General features: G+C 51.5%; 1 protein-coding gene across 1 annotated transcript in view; it reads right to left on the bottom strand.

Moving 5' to 3' along the window:
- grin2cb (glutamate receptor, ionotropic, N-methyl D-aspartate 2Cb) overlaps positions 1–14698 on the bottom strand; it is a 51282-nt gene extending 36584 nt beyond the window's left edge. The window contains exons 1-2 of the mRNA XM_039739996.1: positions 13884–14698; positions 5185–5602 (exon numbers count right to left, since the gene is read on the bottom strand). Of these exons, the coding sequence (XP_039595930.1) occupies positions 5185–5586 (402 nt within the window). The 5' untranslated portion in view covers positions 5587–5602; positions 13884–14698. The remainder of the gene's footprint in view (positions 1–5184; positions 5603–13883) is intronic.
- Between the last annotated feature and the right edge of the window lie 1960 nt (positions 14699–16658).

Raw genomic sequence — 16658 nt, 5'->3', positions numbered from 1 at the left:
GACAGACATATTTGAGTTCTTGAAATGGATCTGAAACAAGTAGTGGACCTGGAAACACACCTGAACATAACGGTTTGTTATGCCGACAAGGCAAGAGTAGAGTCAGGACGACTCGGGGACCGAGAGTCCCACGGTGGCTGCACACAAGAAAAGGGGCAAGCATACAGTGAACCTGGAAAGCATTTAGACAGCCGGGCTCATTGGTCATTGCATGGTGCCGCGAGGGTCTTCGAGCACATTGCATTAATGAGATGACGGAAAGAGCAAGAAAACGGGGGCCTAAAGGCTTTATGGGCTTGCTGTACTCTAATAAATACTCGGTTTACATTCTTCATCTTAAATATATCTGGTATTGTCCGCTTTCATTTACATTCACACACACTATATATTAGATATACTGTATATACACACACACACAGCTTGTTCTCTTAATACAGCAGACACACAATTGAACTTTTTCCCATATTGTACTTCCATGGAAATTGAAATTTGGAGGTGGGATCAAAAATTTGCTCTTGTGTTAAGTTCACATTCTGTTTGTATGATTTTCAAAATGTTGAAATTCTTTTTAATCTGATCAGGATTTTCTGCTGTAAAAACAGTTCCACAGACAGCTTCCGACAAAGTTGACCTCTGATGTTCCTCAAACCCGGCACGTGGCGTTTGTCTGTCTGTCTGTCTGGAGGCTCCAGGCCTGCTGTTTTTGGTCCACCACTTACTTCTGTATCCCTCAAGAACGGCTTGTCCAACACTTCCTGCCAGAAGAATTGTTTCATTCAACCGAGATGTTTGCAGTCAACTTCATTTACTCACAGGACCAGAGCTATTAAATGGCGACATTTTTGTCGGAGTATTTTTTGAGATGAATAACTGACATAAATATTCATGTAAACGCACATGGAGGCACACGAATACACACACACACACAAAGAAGTTGCTTGTTAGCCGTACCAGAGCACATACTGAATGATGAACACACACACACACACCTCTAGACTGGTGCTGGTCGACGGGCTGCTGAGCCACCTCTGCCTGCTCCATGCCAACTCATCTATCATCTGTGTGGCTTCACCTGCTTTGATTCAAATTAAATTTAACTCAAGTTGTTCACTTTATCTGCGGTGGGCTGGCGCCCTGCCCGGGGTTTGTTTCCTGCCTCGCGCCCTGTGTTGGCTCCAGCTGATCCCTGTGACCCTGTAGCTAGGATATAGTGGGTACAATAATGGCTAGATGTTACATAAGTACGTACATAATAAAGACCATAAAAGTTAATGTGCTTGATTCTGATTGATTAGTATCAGTAATATTTTAAAATAAGTTTATAAAGCACAGAGAATTTATTAATTTAGGTACGTTTACAAGCCTTAAATTTTACGCCGTTTGGCTTGCTCTCTCTCTCTCTGATCTGTTCTTAATTCTTCTTTTTGTAAAAACTTGATTGCTTTGTATGGATTGTAATAAAATTCATAATAAAATAAATAATGTGCTTGATTCTATATTATTGCACTGTAAAGCCTTCCACTGACCGACTCGCCGTCTGTGGTACCAGCAAAGTGAAATTCACATGGAAGTCCTGGGTGGACTTCTCCCTGCTGATTTCTGAAAGGGGTAGGATGGCGTTGGTCCCTCACACGTAATAATTGTTTGGAATAAGAAAGGCTTACTGATGTTCTACTTAACTTTCACTTCATAATTACTCTCATTTTACATAGTTACAAAAACAGTGCCAAATACTTTAACAAGCACACTTCATCTCATTTTGTTTCTAATTTCTCTGCTAATCTAACAATTTTAAGGGGCTCCCTGCTCAAAGGAGGCTCAAGTGTACTGGAACTGAGCAGAGCACAGCACACGCAGTTGGTGGAACCCAGTAGTGTTACTAATTGAATAATCAAATTCACATTATCAGTGACAAGAACCCTAAAGGATTCATTTTGTCGTAATCGTGCACCGCTAGGCTGTGCCTAAAACTATAAATAAATGTCACACCAAAACAGTTTTGTCTTTCTAGTATATCTCAATTATCAGAACTCACACAACTTCTTCTTTACTTAACTGAAAAAATACCCAAATCATTGCATTCTCTGGTTTATGAGAGCTCAAATACCATCAATTTAAAACTAAAGTATTAAAGATAAAGACACGATTAAAAGAGCAAATCTCTGCTCGGCATTAACTGAATCGTCATGTATGGCCGCCGTTAGCACACTGTAGACAAGAACAGGCCATTCAGGCCAACATCCACTTCACTCTTCAGTGACAAGTAAGGTTTTCAAAACGACAACGTAAAATAAAACTTCTGTTTTAGGGAAAAAGAAAACTTTAAAGAAAAGGCGGCGGTCAAAAGAGTAGACGCACGCCACTAAGCGATCCCCTCGAATCTAACACGTGCTGTGGCCGTGAAAAACGAGCCAAAGAAACAAGCTGTAAATGATACCTCGAAAAAGCCGCCAGGACAGATGGGCTCCTCTTCGCCTCCTGTCACAACCCCTCGGTTCTTTGTTCCATTTTCTCCATCTCTTTTTCCCGGTTTTTCCGTCTGTTCGCACACCGTTTAGGGCGTCCAGCCCTTGCGCTCTCTCGCATTCTCCACCTTTTCTGTCCGGCAGTCTGCTACACATTAACGAAGCGCTGATTCAGTGGTACGTGTGCGCAGCACAAACCACCGAAACGTTACCAGTCTGGGCTGTAACTTCACTCTGCAGTGCTTGTGTTGCGTTTTATTTTGTGTTTATTTATTCCGACTTTATCTTTCCAAACTCCGCGCCTGTTTCCGAACTTCCGCTTTCCTCGCGCGTTCCACTTTCCCGGCAGGAAGTCGGTCCTCTTCTAAGCCCCTCCCTTAGCACTGCGCGATGGGCGGCAGCTTTTCTTCCGGGAGGCGTGGTTATCTAAATCATTGGCAGGATGGGGCGTCCTTCGTGGGGCGCCCTTCGGTGTTCACCGAGCACAGCCGTGCGTGACCCGCCACTGTCTGTCTACCATGAAGAAAACCGATCCAAAAGACACGAAGGACAAATGGTGTCAGCTTGACGTCTGTGTCCGACACTTCCTAAAGTTTATACGCCGCTTTATGGCTGGCGCCTTATCGAGCCTTTTTAGATGCAACAACGTTGGCGTCCAATCGGCTTTTGAAAGAGCAAACGCTGGACTCGGAGTTGAGGTGTGAGGGTCTTCGCGGATGGAAAGCGGTACAGCGCTAACCCCCCCGTGAAGGGAACCTGAGTGCCCAGCGCCAGGTTAGTGTCCGCACCGCTGTATTGTGGTTACATTCTTCTTTTAATGTTCCCGACTAATGAATGACATGAACCGTAAATGTAAACTGACATGGAGTCTTGGCAGGACCTTAGGAAGTCAAACTTTTAGCACAATACTAAGATAAAACGTTCAGATTTGGTTATTGTGTATCACCGCATACTGCAGCTAGCTAATGTTACATACTGTACGTGCCGCTGAAACTATTATTATTATACTGACAGAAGAAAGTTCCTAGAATGGCCCTGGCAATTACGAATGAACTCCACATTTCGCCTTTGTCCAGTTTTGATTCCTTTTATAACATAAGGGATGAGGTCAGCAAACTGTCTGAATGGTGCATCATTAACAACTTGGCACCTCTGAAACAAAGCAGCAGATTATCAGCTGCAAGTGGCAGGAAGAGGAACCTGCTCTTCTGTACATCAGCCTTCAATTCCTGGGCACACACCTCTCTTAGGACCTCCATGGTCTTCTCTGGTGGAGAAGACTCCACTTCTGAGGAAGGCTGGCCTGCCATCGCTGCTCAGTGGAAAGGGTACTCGCGCACCTGTGCCACCCTGGCATAGCGTGCTGGCTGCTCCTCAGAGAGTCATCAGATCAGCACAAGAATGACCGACACCCTGTTACCTTCGCTAGAGGACGTGCACCGAACACGGCGTTTGTGAAGAATCTTTAGGGACCCATCTTGCCCAGGCCACCACCCTGCTACTCTCCTGGAAGGCGTTATACTGTAGTTCTGTCAGGACGCACACTCCCAGACTACTGACAAGCACCTACCCGAGTGCCACTAGAGAAGTACATTTTCTTAAATAACCGTGTACTGCATCTGTCACTGTCACTGTCACCAATGGCATCAATGGGACAAAAGTGCAGGATCTCATCGCAATCCCTGTAAAGTGGATCTACTCCACTGTTTCCTATTCATACGTTTCCACCTTCAGTGTTTTATTGGTTTGTGTTAATGCACGTGTGTAGCTCAAAGTGCAAAGCAAATGTTGTAGATTATTATTATATTGTATGCACAATTATACAATACAAGTTATTTCTGTATCGCCCAGGATCACACAAGGAGTGCCGCCCCACCTCTTGACAGCCCCCCAGCCTCGACTCTCTGAGGAGACACCTTGGGAAAAGGCAGTTCAGAGAGAGACCCCTTTCCAGGTAGGGTGGGTGTCAAAAAGAAGGGGGGACAATGCAACACAATACACAGAACAGAACACAAGTCTAAAAATAAAAAGATTCCAAGTAGGGAGCAGGAGTGAACAATTCATTCAGGGGACACACCAACATTTTGTTGTACATGACAATAATAGGCATTCTCTTCTGTAATGTCAATTATTGTAAGTGAAAGGACAGCTCTGGTGTCACCGTTGGTCCGAGAGGTCACCCGTGACATGGCAAGAGTATCCAGGCTTCTGTCTCAAGCCCATTTATCAGTTCAATTATGGAGGATCTCTTTTAAAGAGTTCATGTAGTATTTTTATATCTCAGCTGTGCCAGCTACAATGTTCTATAAAGATCTGGATGCATCTCAAGTGGCCTCATAAGTCATGCCCACACGATGGTCAGCAATAGCCCATGACAGTAAAAGGGTATGCTGTCATCTATGTCAATCAAAATGGCAAGAGGACCGGCACAGGGTGACGGAGGCGAGCGGCCTGAAAAGCGCAGCAGGGGTAGTGCTGGTGCATCGGCCCATCTCTGTGATCGTCCTTGTGTTCGGCTCTTTTGTGCCCTGGCAGCCTGACCTTTGAACACACAAACAGACACTCTGGGTGTGGACACAAAACCCCCAAGGGACCGTCAGTTTGGGCCACGTCCATTTCTTAGAGTTCAGGCCTGTCCGAGCAGCTCACCCGCCACGACCCATTCCCCGAAACAGAATACCCCCCACCCTCAGGAGGGCAACTTCATTGTTCGCCTTACCTTGGGTGTCAGCACCACGGCAGACCCTCCGCTGATGCCCACGATTGGGACAGACGTCTGTGAAGAGATGAAGTCCAAAATCTGGGCGACGGCTTCCGTTCCAATATTATCCTCAAACACCATGCCGTGGATGTGCGTGGCAGCCAGAGTGTCACATATCCGTGTCAGCAAGGCCCGCGGGTTGGTGTCATTGATGATGACAGTGACCGGGTTCACCTCTAGTGGCAAATCCAAGAAGTTTTCACGGCTCAGCCTTCCCTTAATCTCCATCTGGTAAGAAGGACCTCCAAATACCACTGCCACATTGACTGCTGGCACTCCAAATGCTCGGGCCAGGCTGCCACGGACACCCCAGAGCAGCAGCCACAGGGAGGCTCTCAGCCAGCCCAAAGGAAAGCCCATCCTGGCCAGTGAGTTCCTAGGGAGAACAGAAATCAGGAGTCAGTCGTCACCAAAGACGAGGCACGGCCGCCTATGGGGGCAGGGGGCACTGCCAAGGTGATGGATACCGCATTGATGCCAGTTTCCATCGGGTGTTATTTATTGTGCTTCTTCTGTTGCTGTTATATCTTTTGAAATGTTTGAAAAGAACATGGGGCTGGGAAAGGCACTATATTGTATAATAAACTACATCATTATTACATCTGCTGTGACTGTTAGCGCACACCTCTGTGCCCTGTCTTGTAAAACTGGCACTAGTGGGCACTGCTGCTTGAGGGGTGATTGAAAAGGGGAATTCTCAGGAAGTGCCAAAGAGAGGAGGCGGGTACAACAGACAAGGCTGACCCGGGACAAGGAGGACCATACTGGCCACTGGGCCACACGGATGAAATTTTAAAACTTCAGCCAAGCCACCAACCCTGCTACAGTGAAAGTCCTGAGGACAACGGTACAGGAGCGGCAGTCACAGTGTCTGGTGGGTGCTGGCATCACTGGGCACAAGGCAAGGGGCTAATGTAAGTCGTTCTTCCAGTCCTCGATCACCTCAGAGTGACTGAGGGTAAGGCCGTCGTTTCTTTGCCCCACTGTTGGCAATGCCAGGCTGAATGTTCAACTCTTGGCTTGGCCACTCGGCTGATTCCTGATTGCGTCGTAATTCTTTTGGTGCTATCTTTGATGTATCAGAGGGCTGTGCCCACTATTTATGTCCTTAAAACATGCTGGGGGCGCATTCTGTGTGCTAATCTTTCCATCTCTCCTGATGGTCTCACGGCTGTTTACAGGTGGGTCACAGAAACCCACCGGGGACAGGATGGGCGAGCTGCTGAGTAACCTCACGGACGCAGGCAGAACATGAACAAGTGGACGTGTGATCTGAACTGAGGGTGTGGGGCTTGTAAGTCACTCGTATTCACGTGATCACCGTGTGTGCCATGTGTGTGCCATGTGTGTGCGTTATGATTTGACCTGCATGGTGGCACCACTGTCTGGAGACTTCATCTTCTCCACTGGGTGTTTCAAGGTGTGTGTGTGTGTGTGACGTCACAAAGTGACCAGAAGATGCTGGGTGAGAATTGGCTCAAAGGTCACACTCCATAATGAACTGCTCATTATTATGGACACACTGCCACCCTTCTTTGACAGTCTCATCCAGGAATCCCCAGGAAGTCAAAACGGAGCGGACGACTCCATGGCGGCATGCTGGAAAGTCGGGGTGCGTGCCGAGCCACCATCCGGGAGGAGAACGAGAAGGAAACCGTGGAGGAGCTTAACCCTGGTCAGGAGTGCCAATGGACGGGCCGAAATTAGGGCGATTCACGTAAAGGGTAAGACCAGAGAGCCCCCACTGGTCAAGGTGGGACTGAATGCCTTGACAAACTGGTGGTCGAGATGATGTCCCAGTTGAGGTGACGAGCTGCCCTTGGGGCACTACAGAGGGATATGAACAGCCAGGAGACGCACGAGGCTGGCGTTTTCTTTGTCTTTCTCGTTATCGGACACACCAGAGACCTCTACAGAATTGAAAGGCGCTATAGTCTGCTTTGAGGGGATTTTAAACTGGAAACACAAGCATGAATGATTGAGTGGGTCCTGAGCCCACCAAGTGGACTGGAAATGGGTACACGTGGCGGTTAGTGTCTGAGCTCAGCCTGAAAGGGGTCTTGAGTGACATTGTGTGTGACCAACTGAGAGCTGAAAGAGCAGGACGATGACCAACGCCAGTGGGCTTTAAGGTGCAGGACCCCAGCCGGGTGGTCAGCCTCCACAAGTGAAACACCGCTGGGTTCAAATGCCAGTGTGGACCCACTGCCACTCTTCTTGGCAGCGACTGCTCACACTGGTGGGCGTGGGACTCTAAAAGCCCCTTTAAAGCCTGTTCATGACTGAAGGGTGCAGCTACAGGAGGAGCCCAGCATTGGGGGGTCCGGTTTTGCGGTTTCTTTGTGAATTTGACTTGTCCCTTTGATCATTCATTTTTGAAACCTGAGACCCCGGGGGTCTCTCCTGTGTCGTTAACGTGTGGGGGAGGCAAGGAGTACAAGAGGTCTTCCATGGGTCAGAAGTCTTGTGTGGAGCCCACCTGGGGAGACGGGTATGTCTGTGAAGTGATGAAGCAGAAGGAATGCGCATGTCCTTAGTTTTTAGTCCAGTGTGCTTGGGCACTTGAGGGGCACACTGGTGGGCACAGTCTCCTTGACCCGGACACCACAGGGAGAAGACACAAAGGGGCTGAGCAGAAGGGGAGGGTGGAGCCATGAGGTGCCAAGCCCCGTGCTGCACGGCCACAGTTAAAGACAAGGAATGCCTGGCACCTCATCTTTTAAAATTAGACGACGCCCGGCTCTGTGGACCTGACGACCCACTAGGATAAAGGAGACAGATCAAGAGAACCAAGGCGGGCGACACGGCACCATGCCACGTGTCCTTATTGATTTTTTTTCTGCCGGTTTGAAGAAGGTGAGCCGAAGGGCTGGCATCGATCCAGCATTGAAAATTGGAAAGGAGACGGCGGTTAATTAACACTTTGTTAAGCGCGGTGACACCTGGAGCTGAATGAGGTCTGGCAGCAGGCACCCGTTTACCTCTGCCAGTGTCCATATCGAGCAGACTCCGCTCAAGTGCCCTTCACCTCGAGCAATGGGGAGGTGGCGGGCATTGGTCCAGTGCCAACTGTGGACATTGGTGGACGCCCTTGGTGCACCCAGCTAGAGGCATGCTGTGGCTTTTTGGGGGAGGCTAGGTGAGGGTCCGGGGGTGCGTGAAAACCAACACTGCTGTGCGTCCCGGCTGTGCCCAGCGTCCTGAGGGGTCTGAAATAGGAGTGCAGCGGCACTGCTTTGTGGTCAGAGTGCAGTGCCCGCTTGTGACCGTCCCATCCAACCCCCCACCGCCAATCCCATCACCCCCTTTGGACCTCCCGACTCGACAAAGTGGAAGTTTAGTGCCCTGCGTCACCCTTTTTGAACCTGACATGTAGGTTTGGCACAGCGTGGCATGGGCAGGACCTCTAGCTGTAATGCCATGGGAGGTGGGTGAGCACATTGGGTATAATCGGGCAGCCCCTGCCAACAGTGGTGCCACAGTTCTGGGGGTAGAGCCTGTCACCCTGCCAGCACAAGCCTAGGACCCCAGCGGTGATGACCAGGCTGGTGAGGCTGGCAGGGAGCCGATTGTAAATGTCACGCTAATCTGCTTATTAAGGCCTCGCTTTACGCGCCCCCGTGTTCTCCAATAAATCACGCCAGGCGGTGTGGTGATTGGTGAAGGTCACGGGGGTCAGCGCCTAATGAAAAGCCCCGGTGATTTACGGCATAAAGAGGCCTCCGTTAAATAAAACATCGATCACGGGCGACGTCCGACAGCTGCACAAATAAGCCGTACATCATGAGGGCAATTATGAGCTGCCTGGCACTGCCAACATCACCTAGAGTCCCGGTAGTCCGGAGCAGCTTGTGGGTGGCTCTCCATTCAGTCAGCATGAATGGGCTGTCCTGCTGTCAAAACCAGGGGACACTGGCACCCTGTGCCTTGGTGGGAGGCGTGGGGCACCAAATACCCTCCTGGCTTTGTTACAGTGTCCAGACGAGTGCCACATGATGGGGCTTAATGAATGGCGTGTGGTGACGTGACCATCGTCGGCCAGGTGGCACCAGGCCACAGTCTGCTCAACTTCCTCTGAGAATCGGGCACTGCCACTCAGCCACAAACTGAAATGGTGGCCGCCCAATCAGAAACCTTGGGGCGGGGCTTTCTGTGTCTGAGTCATGTGGTTACCATTTAGCCGTGGATGGGGGGTGTGCCCGATGGTGGCCCTTATTGCTGTGGTCTGTACCCGCTGGTGGTAACTGCTGTTGAGCAGATTCGGAGGAGACAGACAAGGGAGGAGAAAGAAGGGCCTGGGGGGACAGCAGACAAAAGCCAAAGGGCATAGTGGGCATGAGCATGAAACATGGGAGAAGTGGGGTGTGTGGCCACCGGTGGGCTCTTGCCAACCTGCTGAGTCACTTGAATGGTTTTGTGTCAATCTACAATTTGGATAGTGGGTGTGCCACGTTGTAGTCACTGTGCCCAATGCCAGTCTCGGTGCCCTGTTCAGATGTGCACAGTCAGGTTCATTTGTGCTCCTGGATTTGACCCCCAGTCCCACTTTGTCACTCGGTCGTGTTGTTTTTATCAAGCCGAGTGTGAGTTGGAGTAAAGGGCACATGCCCACCACCAAGGCATCAGGATGGGGTGGCATTCGTCAAATCACTGCAAAGACATGTGCGGCAGACTGGCAGGGACCCGGAGACACCTGCTGCTACCCCATCCCTTTAACTGATGGACCCCCCCCGCTAGGCCACGGCAGACGAGACCCTGTCACTCTTCCACCACGGCAGGTTTCAGTGGTGGGATTTTTTTGGGTGGTCTTCTGGCCAGGACCCCAGCACCTTGCAGCTCGCTCAGGTAACAAAGACCCCATCATGTCCTTTGCTTATTGGGTCACCGGCCACATGGCCTCATATGCCAAGCCACCAGTTGGCTCAGACGGATGCCCAAATGGTCGCTGCCTGTGTCCCTGTCACTGAAGCATCCAGACTGGCAAAGCCCCCCACCCTGCACCATGGTCCACCCTCAGATAGCTGATGCCCCTCTCATGAGTAATGAGAAGCATAACAGAGGGCACTGAGCTAAGCAGACTGTGCCTACCTGGGAGTGCACCCTGTGGCACTGCCACACAGACTGGCTGCTCAGCCCCTTCAGGTCACAAAAGCTCAAAGAAGCCTTTACAGCATGGAGGGCGGTAGAACTGCCATCAGGGCAGGATGCCCATGGGCGGGTACAAGTGCCAGGTCACAACACATACTCTTTTAATAAAGATCTTGTAATGAGCCTGTGGTGAAAGCCCCTGACTGGTGACACACTTGGTGACCTCCTGCCTCCTCATGTAAGGTCAGTGACCTGTCATGGCCCCAAGTGCCACCTTGATGTGCCCCTTGCAATTTCACACGAGATCCCAAACCTCCACGGTGCATTTCTGCAGGTGACCACCAGCGCCCCCCTCGGACCCTCTGTCAGCTTTGAACCCCCGCCTGGAGCCTCCTGATCCTCCTCACGAGGCGCCTGATGGCAGGAGGATGCCAGGTCATGGGATGTCTTCTTTGCTCTTTGCCCCTTTTCAGCAGTGGTCCCGCTAGGTGGCCGAGTTACATAAACAGCTGCGATTTCACGTAATCACTCGCATTCTCTAATCTTCGGGCATCGCTTTCTGTGCTGCCAGTCGGAGGTGAAGTGGGGTCAGCCGCTTCCTGATCAGGTGGTGTGCCAGGCTCCTCGGTGACTTCTTGGTGGCTTTCCTTGAAGCACTCGCGGGCTGCAAGGGGCAGGGGGTTCTCTGGCACACACAGATCGTGGTCCCGGGTTCAGGAATGCCCCTGCTGTTACCGTGGAGCCGTATCTTGTTTGAAGGTTCCTATACACCCTGTGGCATCAGGGCCTCAACGTGTGCCACCCACAGATGTGTTTGAACCGCCATGGACACAGCAAGGCAAGTCAGCCAAGCTGCAACATATTCGAAAAGGCTGGCACAGACCACCACTCCGCAACCTGAAGTGATGCCACAGACACAAGGGTGCATGGGTTCAAGGCCCCTGCCCTGGCACAACGTGCTCTTTAAAATGTGCCAGATAAAGGTGCTCGGTGGGACAGCAGGCCTTGAAGGGCTTTTGAAAGAAGCTGCCATCTTAAATGGGCAGAGGATAACTCACACCAGGGACCCTAGGACTGCGAGGTGGCACCTGTGCTGATACCAACTGACCAGGTCTCTTTGCTCTCACAAATGGCAGTGCCAGGGTGGAGAAATGATTGGTCAGGGCTCTGCCGTTGCTAGGGATCCGACACCCGACCTCTCAATGGTTCTGAAAGGCACCCGGGCTGCGGTGTTCGGGGATGACTAAGAGGGCACATGCAGCTGCTCCTCCAGTGCCATGCTGTGTAATGACTGCCAGGAGCCTTGGACCCGTTCTTGGACATCGCTGCATCTGCTTGGTAACACTGAAGACAGAGTGACGGAGGGACAGGTGTGATGGCAGCACGACGACCTCAGCAAGAACAAAACGAGAAGCCGAGGACACCTGGTGGTGACTTAGGAAAGGTGACACACGGGCAGGCAGAGAGGATGAGGCTGACCTGGGAAACTGGGCGAGGCCAGCTGGACTGGCACCATGCCTCCATTACACTCAGAGGGCCAACATCATTTGGTGGGCTGACATTCTCCCTCCTGCAACAGCCTGCATCTTGGGCACAATGGCACAAAGAATCAGCCACCGGCATGGGCAGCGAGTCCGGTGCCACCCCACAGAGTGCCACTGAGTTACCATAATTAGAGCGCAAGCTGCTTCTGCAAGGATTCTAATAAAAGGACGTGTTTGCAGGGCGTTAATTAACTCCAAACGTTAGCAGCTGCTGCCCGAGATGGTGACAAGTGCCAGTCAGGATGGGGGGGGGGGCGCACCAGAGAAAGGATCAATTAGGCATGCCAACAGCTGGCGGCCCATCAAGGTGCCCGAGACCCGGACAGCAAGTCGGCCCACCTCACTGGGGGGTGTCATGGCCTCGAGCTCTCGGGTGGGCTTTGTGATAAGATGCAAGGCGCTATAGGACTCCCTCACGACATCAAAAAGAAAATCAGAGGTGACCCCAGAAACGACCACTTGAGGCTGACTGGTCACTCCTCATTGTGAGTAAAATGTATAAAATAAATTGAGCCGGAAAAGGAAGGGGACTTTAGTCAAATCGATCAGATCACTTCTAGCGCCTTTCAGCCAACCGTGTGACACCTGCAAGAGCGGCCATCGGGCTGAGGGGCTCTCGGGGACACTGGATGACGTCATCTAACCCTCTACAGGTGCGCTTCCATTGCAGGGCGCGTGCGTCTGTCAGTCGCTCTGTTATATAGTGCCTTTCACAACGATTATTACTTAAGGCTCAGCTGGCGCCTTTTCCCAGTTGGAGTGTCTTGGTCAGGGTCACACCGTGTCAGTAGCAGGCTTTGAAGATTTGAATTATATAGCGCCTTTCACAGTCATCACAGAGTGCCTGTCTCATATAGTTGCTTTTGATCTATTTATCCTTGTCTATTGATTATATAGCGCCTATCATTGTATGGTGCCCTGTCTCTTTATTATATAAAGCCCCTCACCGTTATCTGTCTTTATATAGTGCCGTTCATCTATCCATATCGATTATGTAGTTCCTCTCATATTTCTCACTGTATGTTCTCCTTCTTATTTTACACGTGTCTGTCTTTATATAGCGCCTTTCACATCTGTATGTCATAGAGAGCCGTTCGCAGTTACCCATCATGATGTCGTGCATTTCATATCTTTATCTTTATGTTACGGTGCACCCGACATGTCTTTATCGTTTATGACATTTTCGTTCTTTCTTCTGTACTTTCGTTCAATTTTTTTTTTTTAACATCATCTTCAATCCGGTAACAAATCAACGCGTCGCCGTTCATGTCGTTTTTCGTCAAGGTGAGCGCAGTAAATCCTGGGATAAGAAACCCCCGGCGATACGAGACGACCGTGAACGGAGCGGGCAAACGAGAGCACAGCTGGCAGGACGGGCAGATAACGGAGCGGCGCTCCTCAGTCCGTAAATCCTGCCAGCTTCCAACAACGGGCGACAAAGCCGGCACTGCTGTCACTAACTCGCCGGGCAGCAGGACGAGGCGTTGGGTCTTCCAACAGCTTTAGGGACGCGACAGCTCGTGCGCCGCTCAGGTCGGTTGAACTTTACTTCTAATTCTTCTTAGTAATGCAGATGGTGATCATCACCATAATGACATTAACAGGGGGGGGGGGTCTCAAAGTCAACAGCAGCCCACTCAAAGCCCCGCTCATTTTTCACACTAAGCAACAGTTGACAAATAAAGCCTCTCGCCGAGTAACAAGGAATGCAAATTGTTTCTAGCGGGAGGATTTTAATCTGACAAATCCCCTTTTACATCAAGTATGAAATGCCGTTATGGTGGGAAACGACAAGAAAAGCAAATGAAAACATGACGGCTGCTCGCCGTTGACGTAAAAGCCCTGCGTGCGCCTTTAGAGCAGACGGCGTCGGGCTCCGTGCATGCTTCCTGCTGCAATACAAACTTTTTCTTTCTTTCTTTTCTTTCTTTCTTTCTTTCTTTCTTTCGGACTTTGCCCACCGCCGCCCACCTGCCCGTCCGCTCTCCTCGTCCTTTCGCTCTTTTTCACGCGCCCTCTCCGTACCTGCACTAGTTCTCCATGTGCCTGCTCAATTCCCAGGTCCTCATCCTCCTCCTCCGACGCGGCGTACCTGCCTCAGGTTGTTGTTCTTCTTTTGGCGACAGGAATGGCAGCGCTGCTGACGCGTTCTCCGGCTCCTCGGCAGAAGGTCATTATATTCCTCTGGTGTCCCTGGACCTCCAAGTCCGTAGCCTCATTTCAAAGAATCCCAGTTAACCGGAGCCCCGCACGTGTCGGCTTCTCGGGAGTTACTCGGGACGCCCGTTCTTCTTCTTCTTCTTCTTCTTCTTCTTCTTCTTCTTCCTCCTCCTCCTCTTGGATTTGCGCCCTTCTAACGGCGTACGCTCCCGGCAGGTGACGAGCCTGTCACCTTCACTTGGGGGTCGGAGCCGTAACCGCTGCTATTCTGGACTTGCTCGTGCCACATTTAAAGAGGCGACGAGGAAAATCCCGTCGGTAAATAAAAGTCACCAAGCTTGACGCGTCGGGGCTCTTCGCGGTAATTTGGGTTTTTAGGAAGACATCTCGATATTCCGATGCCAAACAAAACCGGCTGCACAATTGGACGGTTGAGGATTTGTTTCTTTGGATCAAAACGTGTCTGTCTATTCGCTACTCCAGTGTCCCCTCCAGAGCCGCTCAGTCCCTTTTGTGACCCTTTCCGCGCCCTGCGTATTTGCGCCTTTCGGTCCCGCCGCAGGTCTGAGAATCGCACGCCGAGGCGGTGGGTGGCAGGCGGGATCGGCAGCGCTCTTCGCCGTGGCCCGCCAGCTCCTTGCTCCTGACTTGTATTCCCACTTTGTGCGCTTCATGTCATGGCTGGAGTGATCCAGCTGGAGCCCCCAACCCCCCCGTATCTTCTTTATCAGTCAGCCTCACTCACTCACTCACTCACTCACTCACACACTCAGTCAGTCAGTCAGGCGCGCGCGTGTGCGCGCTCGTCTAATCCCGTCCCGTCTCCTCCTCTCCCCTCTCGCTGTCTATCTCGGGCTCGCCGCCGTCGGGTTTACGAATGAAGCCCTCAGCTGAGCCTCACGCACACGGGTGGGCTTCTCTCGTGGCCTCTTCGTTCGCCCACCGCCCCCCTCTAGTGTGTTTTCTAGCACTCTCGAGGGCGCGGTCTTTATTTTATATAGCGCCACACAACACGCACTCACGACGGAGAGGCTCGAGGGTCTTGAGGAAATACAAAGACGGAACGACCTGCTATCCGAAGTGCCCCTCAAGTAAGACGGGCGCAGGAGAACCGATGAGTCCAGTGGGCGAGGGGGGAGTGGAGGACATGTCCACAGGGTCAGCGTGTCTAAAGGTAATTCATAACAGAGGAGTAGTTGGCATAAAAGACATGAAGGATGGATGGCAGCGGCAGCAGCAGCGGCAGCAGCGGCAGCAGCGGCAGTTCCATACGAAACATTAACAGGTGAGACAGGCGCTATAAAGAGGCTGTCTAGGACACAGGTGAGTGAGCACGTGAACGGCACGACGGAAGGCTTGGAAAGATGGACAGATGGCAAAGACACCACACCGCAACGACACGATATGAGGGGACAGGCGAGGATGGCACAGTGTGAGATTAGACAGAACAGAATGGCACCGGTTGTGTACGCTTGGTGCAAGTCTTGATGTGAAAGGCGCTCTAGAGAACATACAGTAGCTAGGCGTACAAGGCGCTATATGACAGCTCAAGTGTGCCCCCTACAGCCCGCATCAGCTCGCTGGCTGCTCTGCATTGCCATGTGTGCCAGCCGGTGGGCTTGAGCTCCACCCAGCTGATTGATTGATTTCTTCAGCCCCCACCGAAGCTCAGTGGTCCTCTGGGCTGGCCATGTTCTTTCTGCTTCTGTTAATCTGAGACCATGGCATCGCCCCTGACGTGTGGAGACAAGAGCGCCCCCCTTTGGAGGTTTTATCACAATACACGTTGATGCACACATTTTGATTTTATGGGCACACGTTGTTGTTGTTTCTTTAATTCTCAGTTTTATTGATCGGGCCAGAGCCACAGCAGTCCACGCAGACACTAGGGGGCGCTTGGTAAAGCCTGAACAGCATGAGTGGACAAGGAGTGCTCAGGCAAGTGGCGAAGGCCAGCAGAGACCCCCCAGGGGGTCTGCAGGGGAGCTCATTTCATCCTGTCCTTGGCATCACTTTAACCAGGGGGTGTGGTGACAGGTGAAGTCAGACATGTGTCTGCTGTCATGTGTGATGGTGGGCGGAGTCCAAGCCAAATTTGAACATGAAGGAGTAACGATGGGCCGGCCCACATTTACTGCTCAGAGAGACGGGGGAGGAGGGAGTGCTGAGGGGAGGGGAGGGTGAGTGACCACCGCTGAAGACCTCAGGGGGACACAGCACCTCTCAGCGGGACGTCTGAGTACGGGTCACATCTGCCCTCAGTGACTTCTACAAGGCCACAATGGCGCCCAACCTCACTGGCCACATCACAGCATAAAGGTGTGACCATGGGCGGGGCTTCAGCCGAAGCTGAGCTGAATGGGTGGGGCCCTGATAGCAGACACACATAAAGGCATGGGCGGAGCCTGAGCCACATCACAGCATAAAGGTGTGGCCACGGGCGGGGCTCGGACCAAACAATGACCAGGGCCGGAAGGCCTGGGGTCTCCGAAGGAAGGAGACGTCGTGATGTGGCTCACTTGACTTGACTTGATTGGCTCACTTTGGCCCCCCTTGTCCACGTGCCCGTGAAAGGTAGCGCCACTCGCACGCCCGAAGTTAAGTGGCTTAACAGGATTACACCGTCATAAACAACATTAA

Source organism: Polypterus senegalus, chromosome 17, assembly GCF_016835505.1.
Source record: "Polypterus senegalus isolate Bchr_013 chromosome 17, ASM1683550v1, whole genome shotgun sequence".
Lineage (NCBI taxonomy): Eukaryota > Metazoa > Chordata > Cladistia > Polypteriformes > Polypteridae > Polypterus > Polypterus senegalus.
Note: the sequence above shows the minus strand (reverse complement) of the source record. Positions and strands in the feature narration are given on the sequence as shown.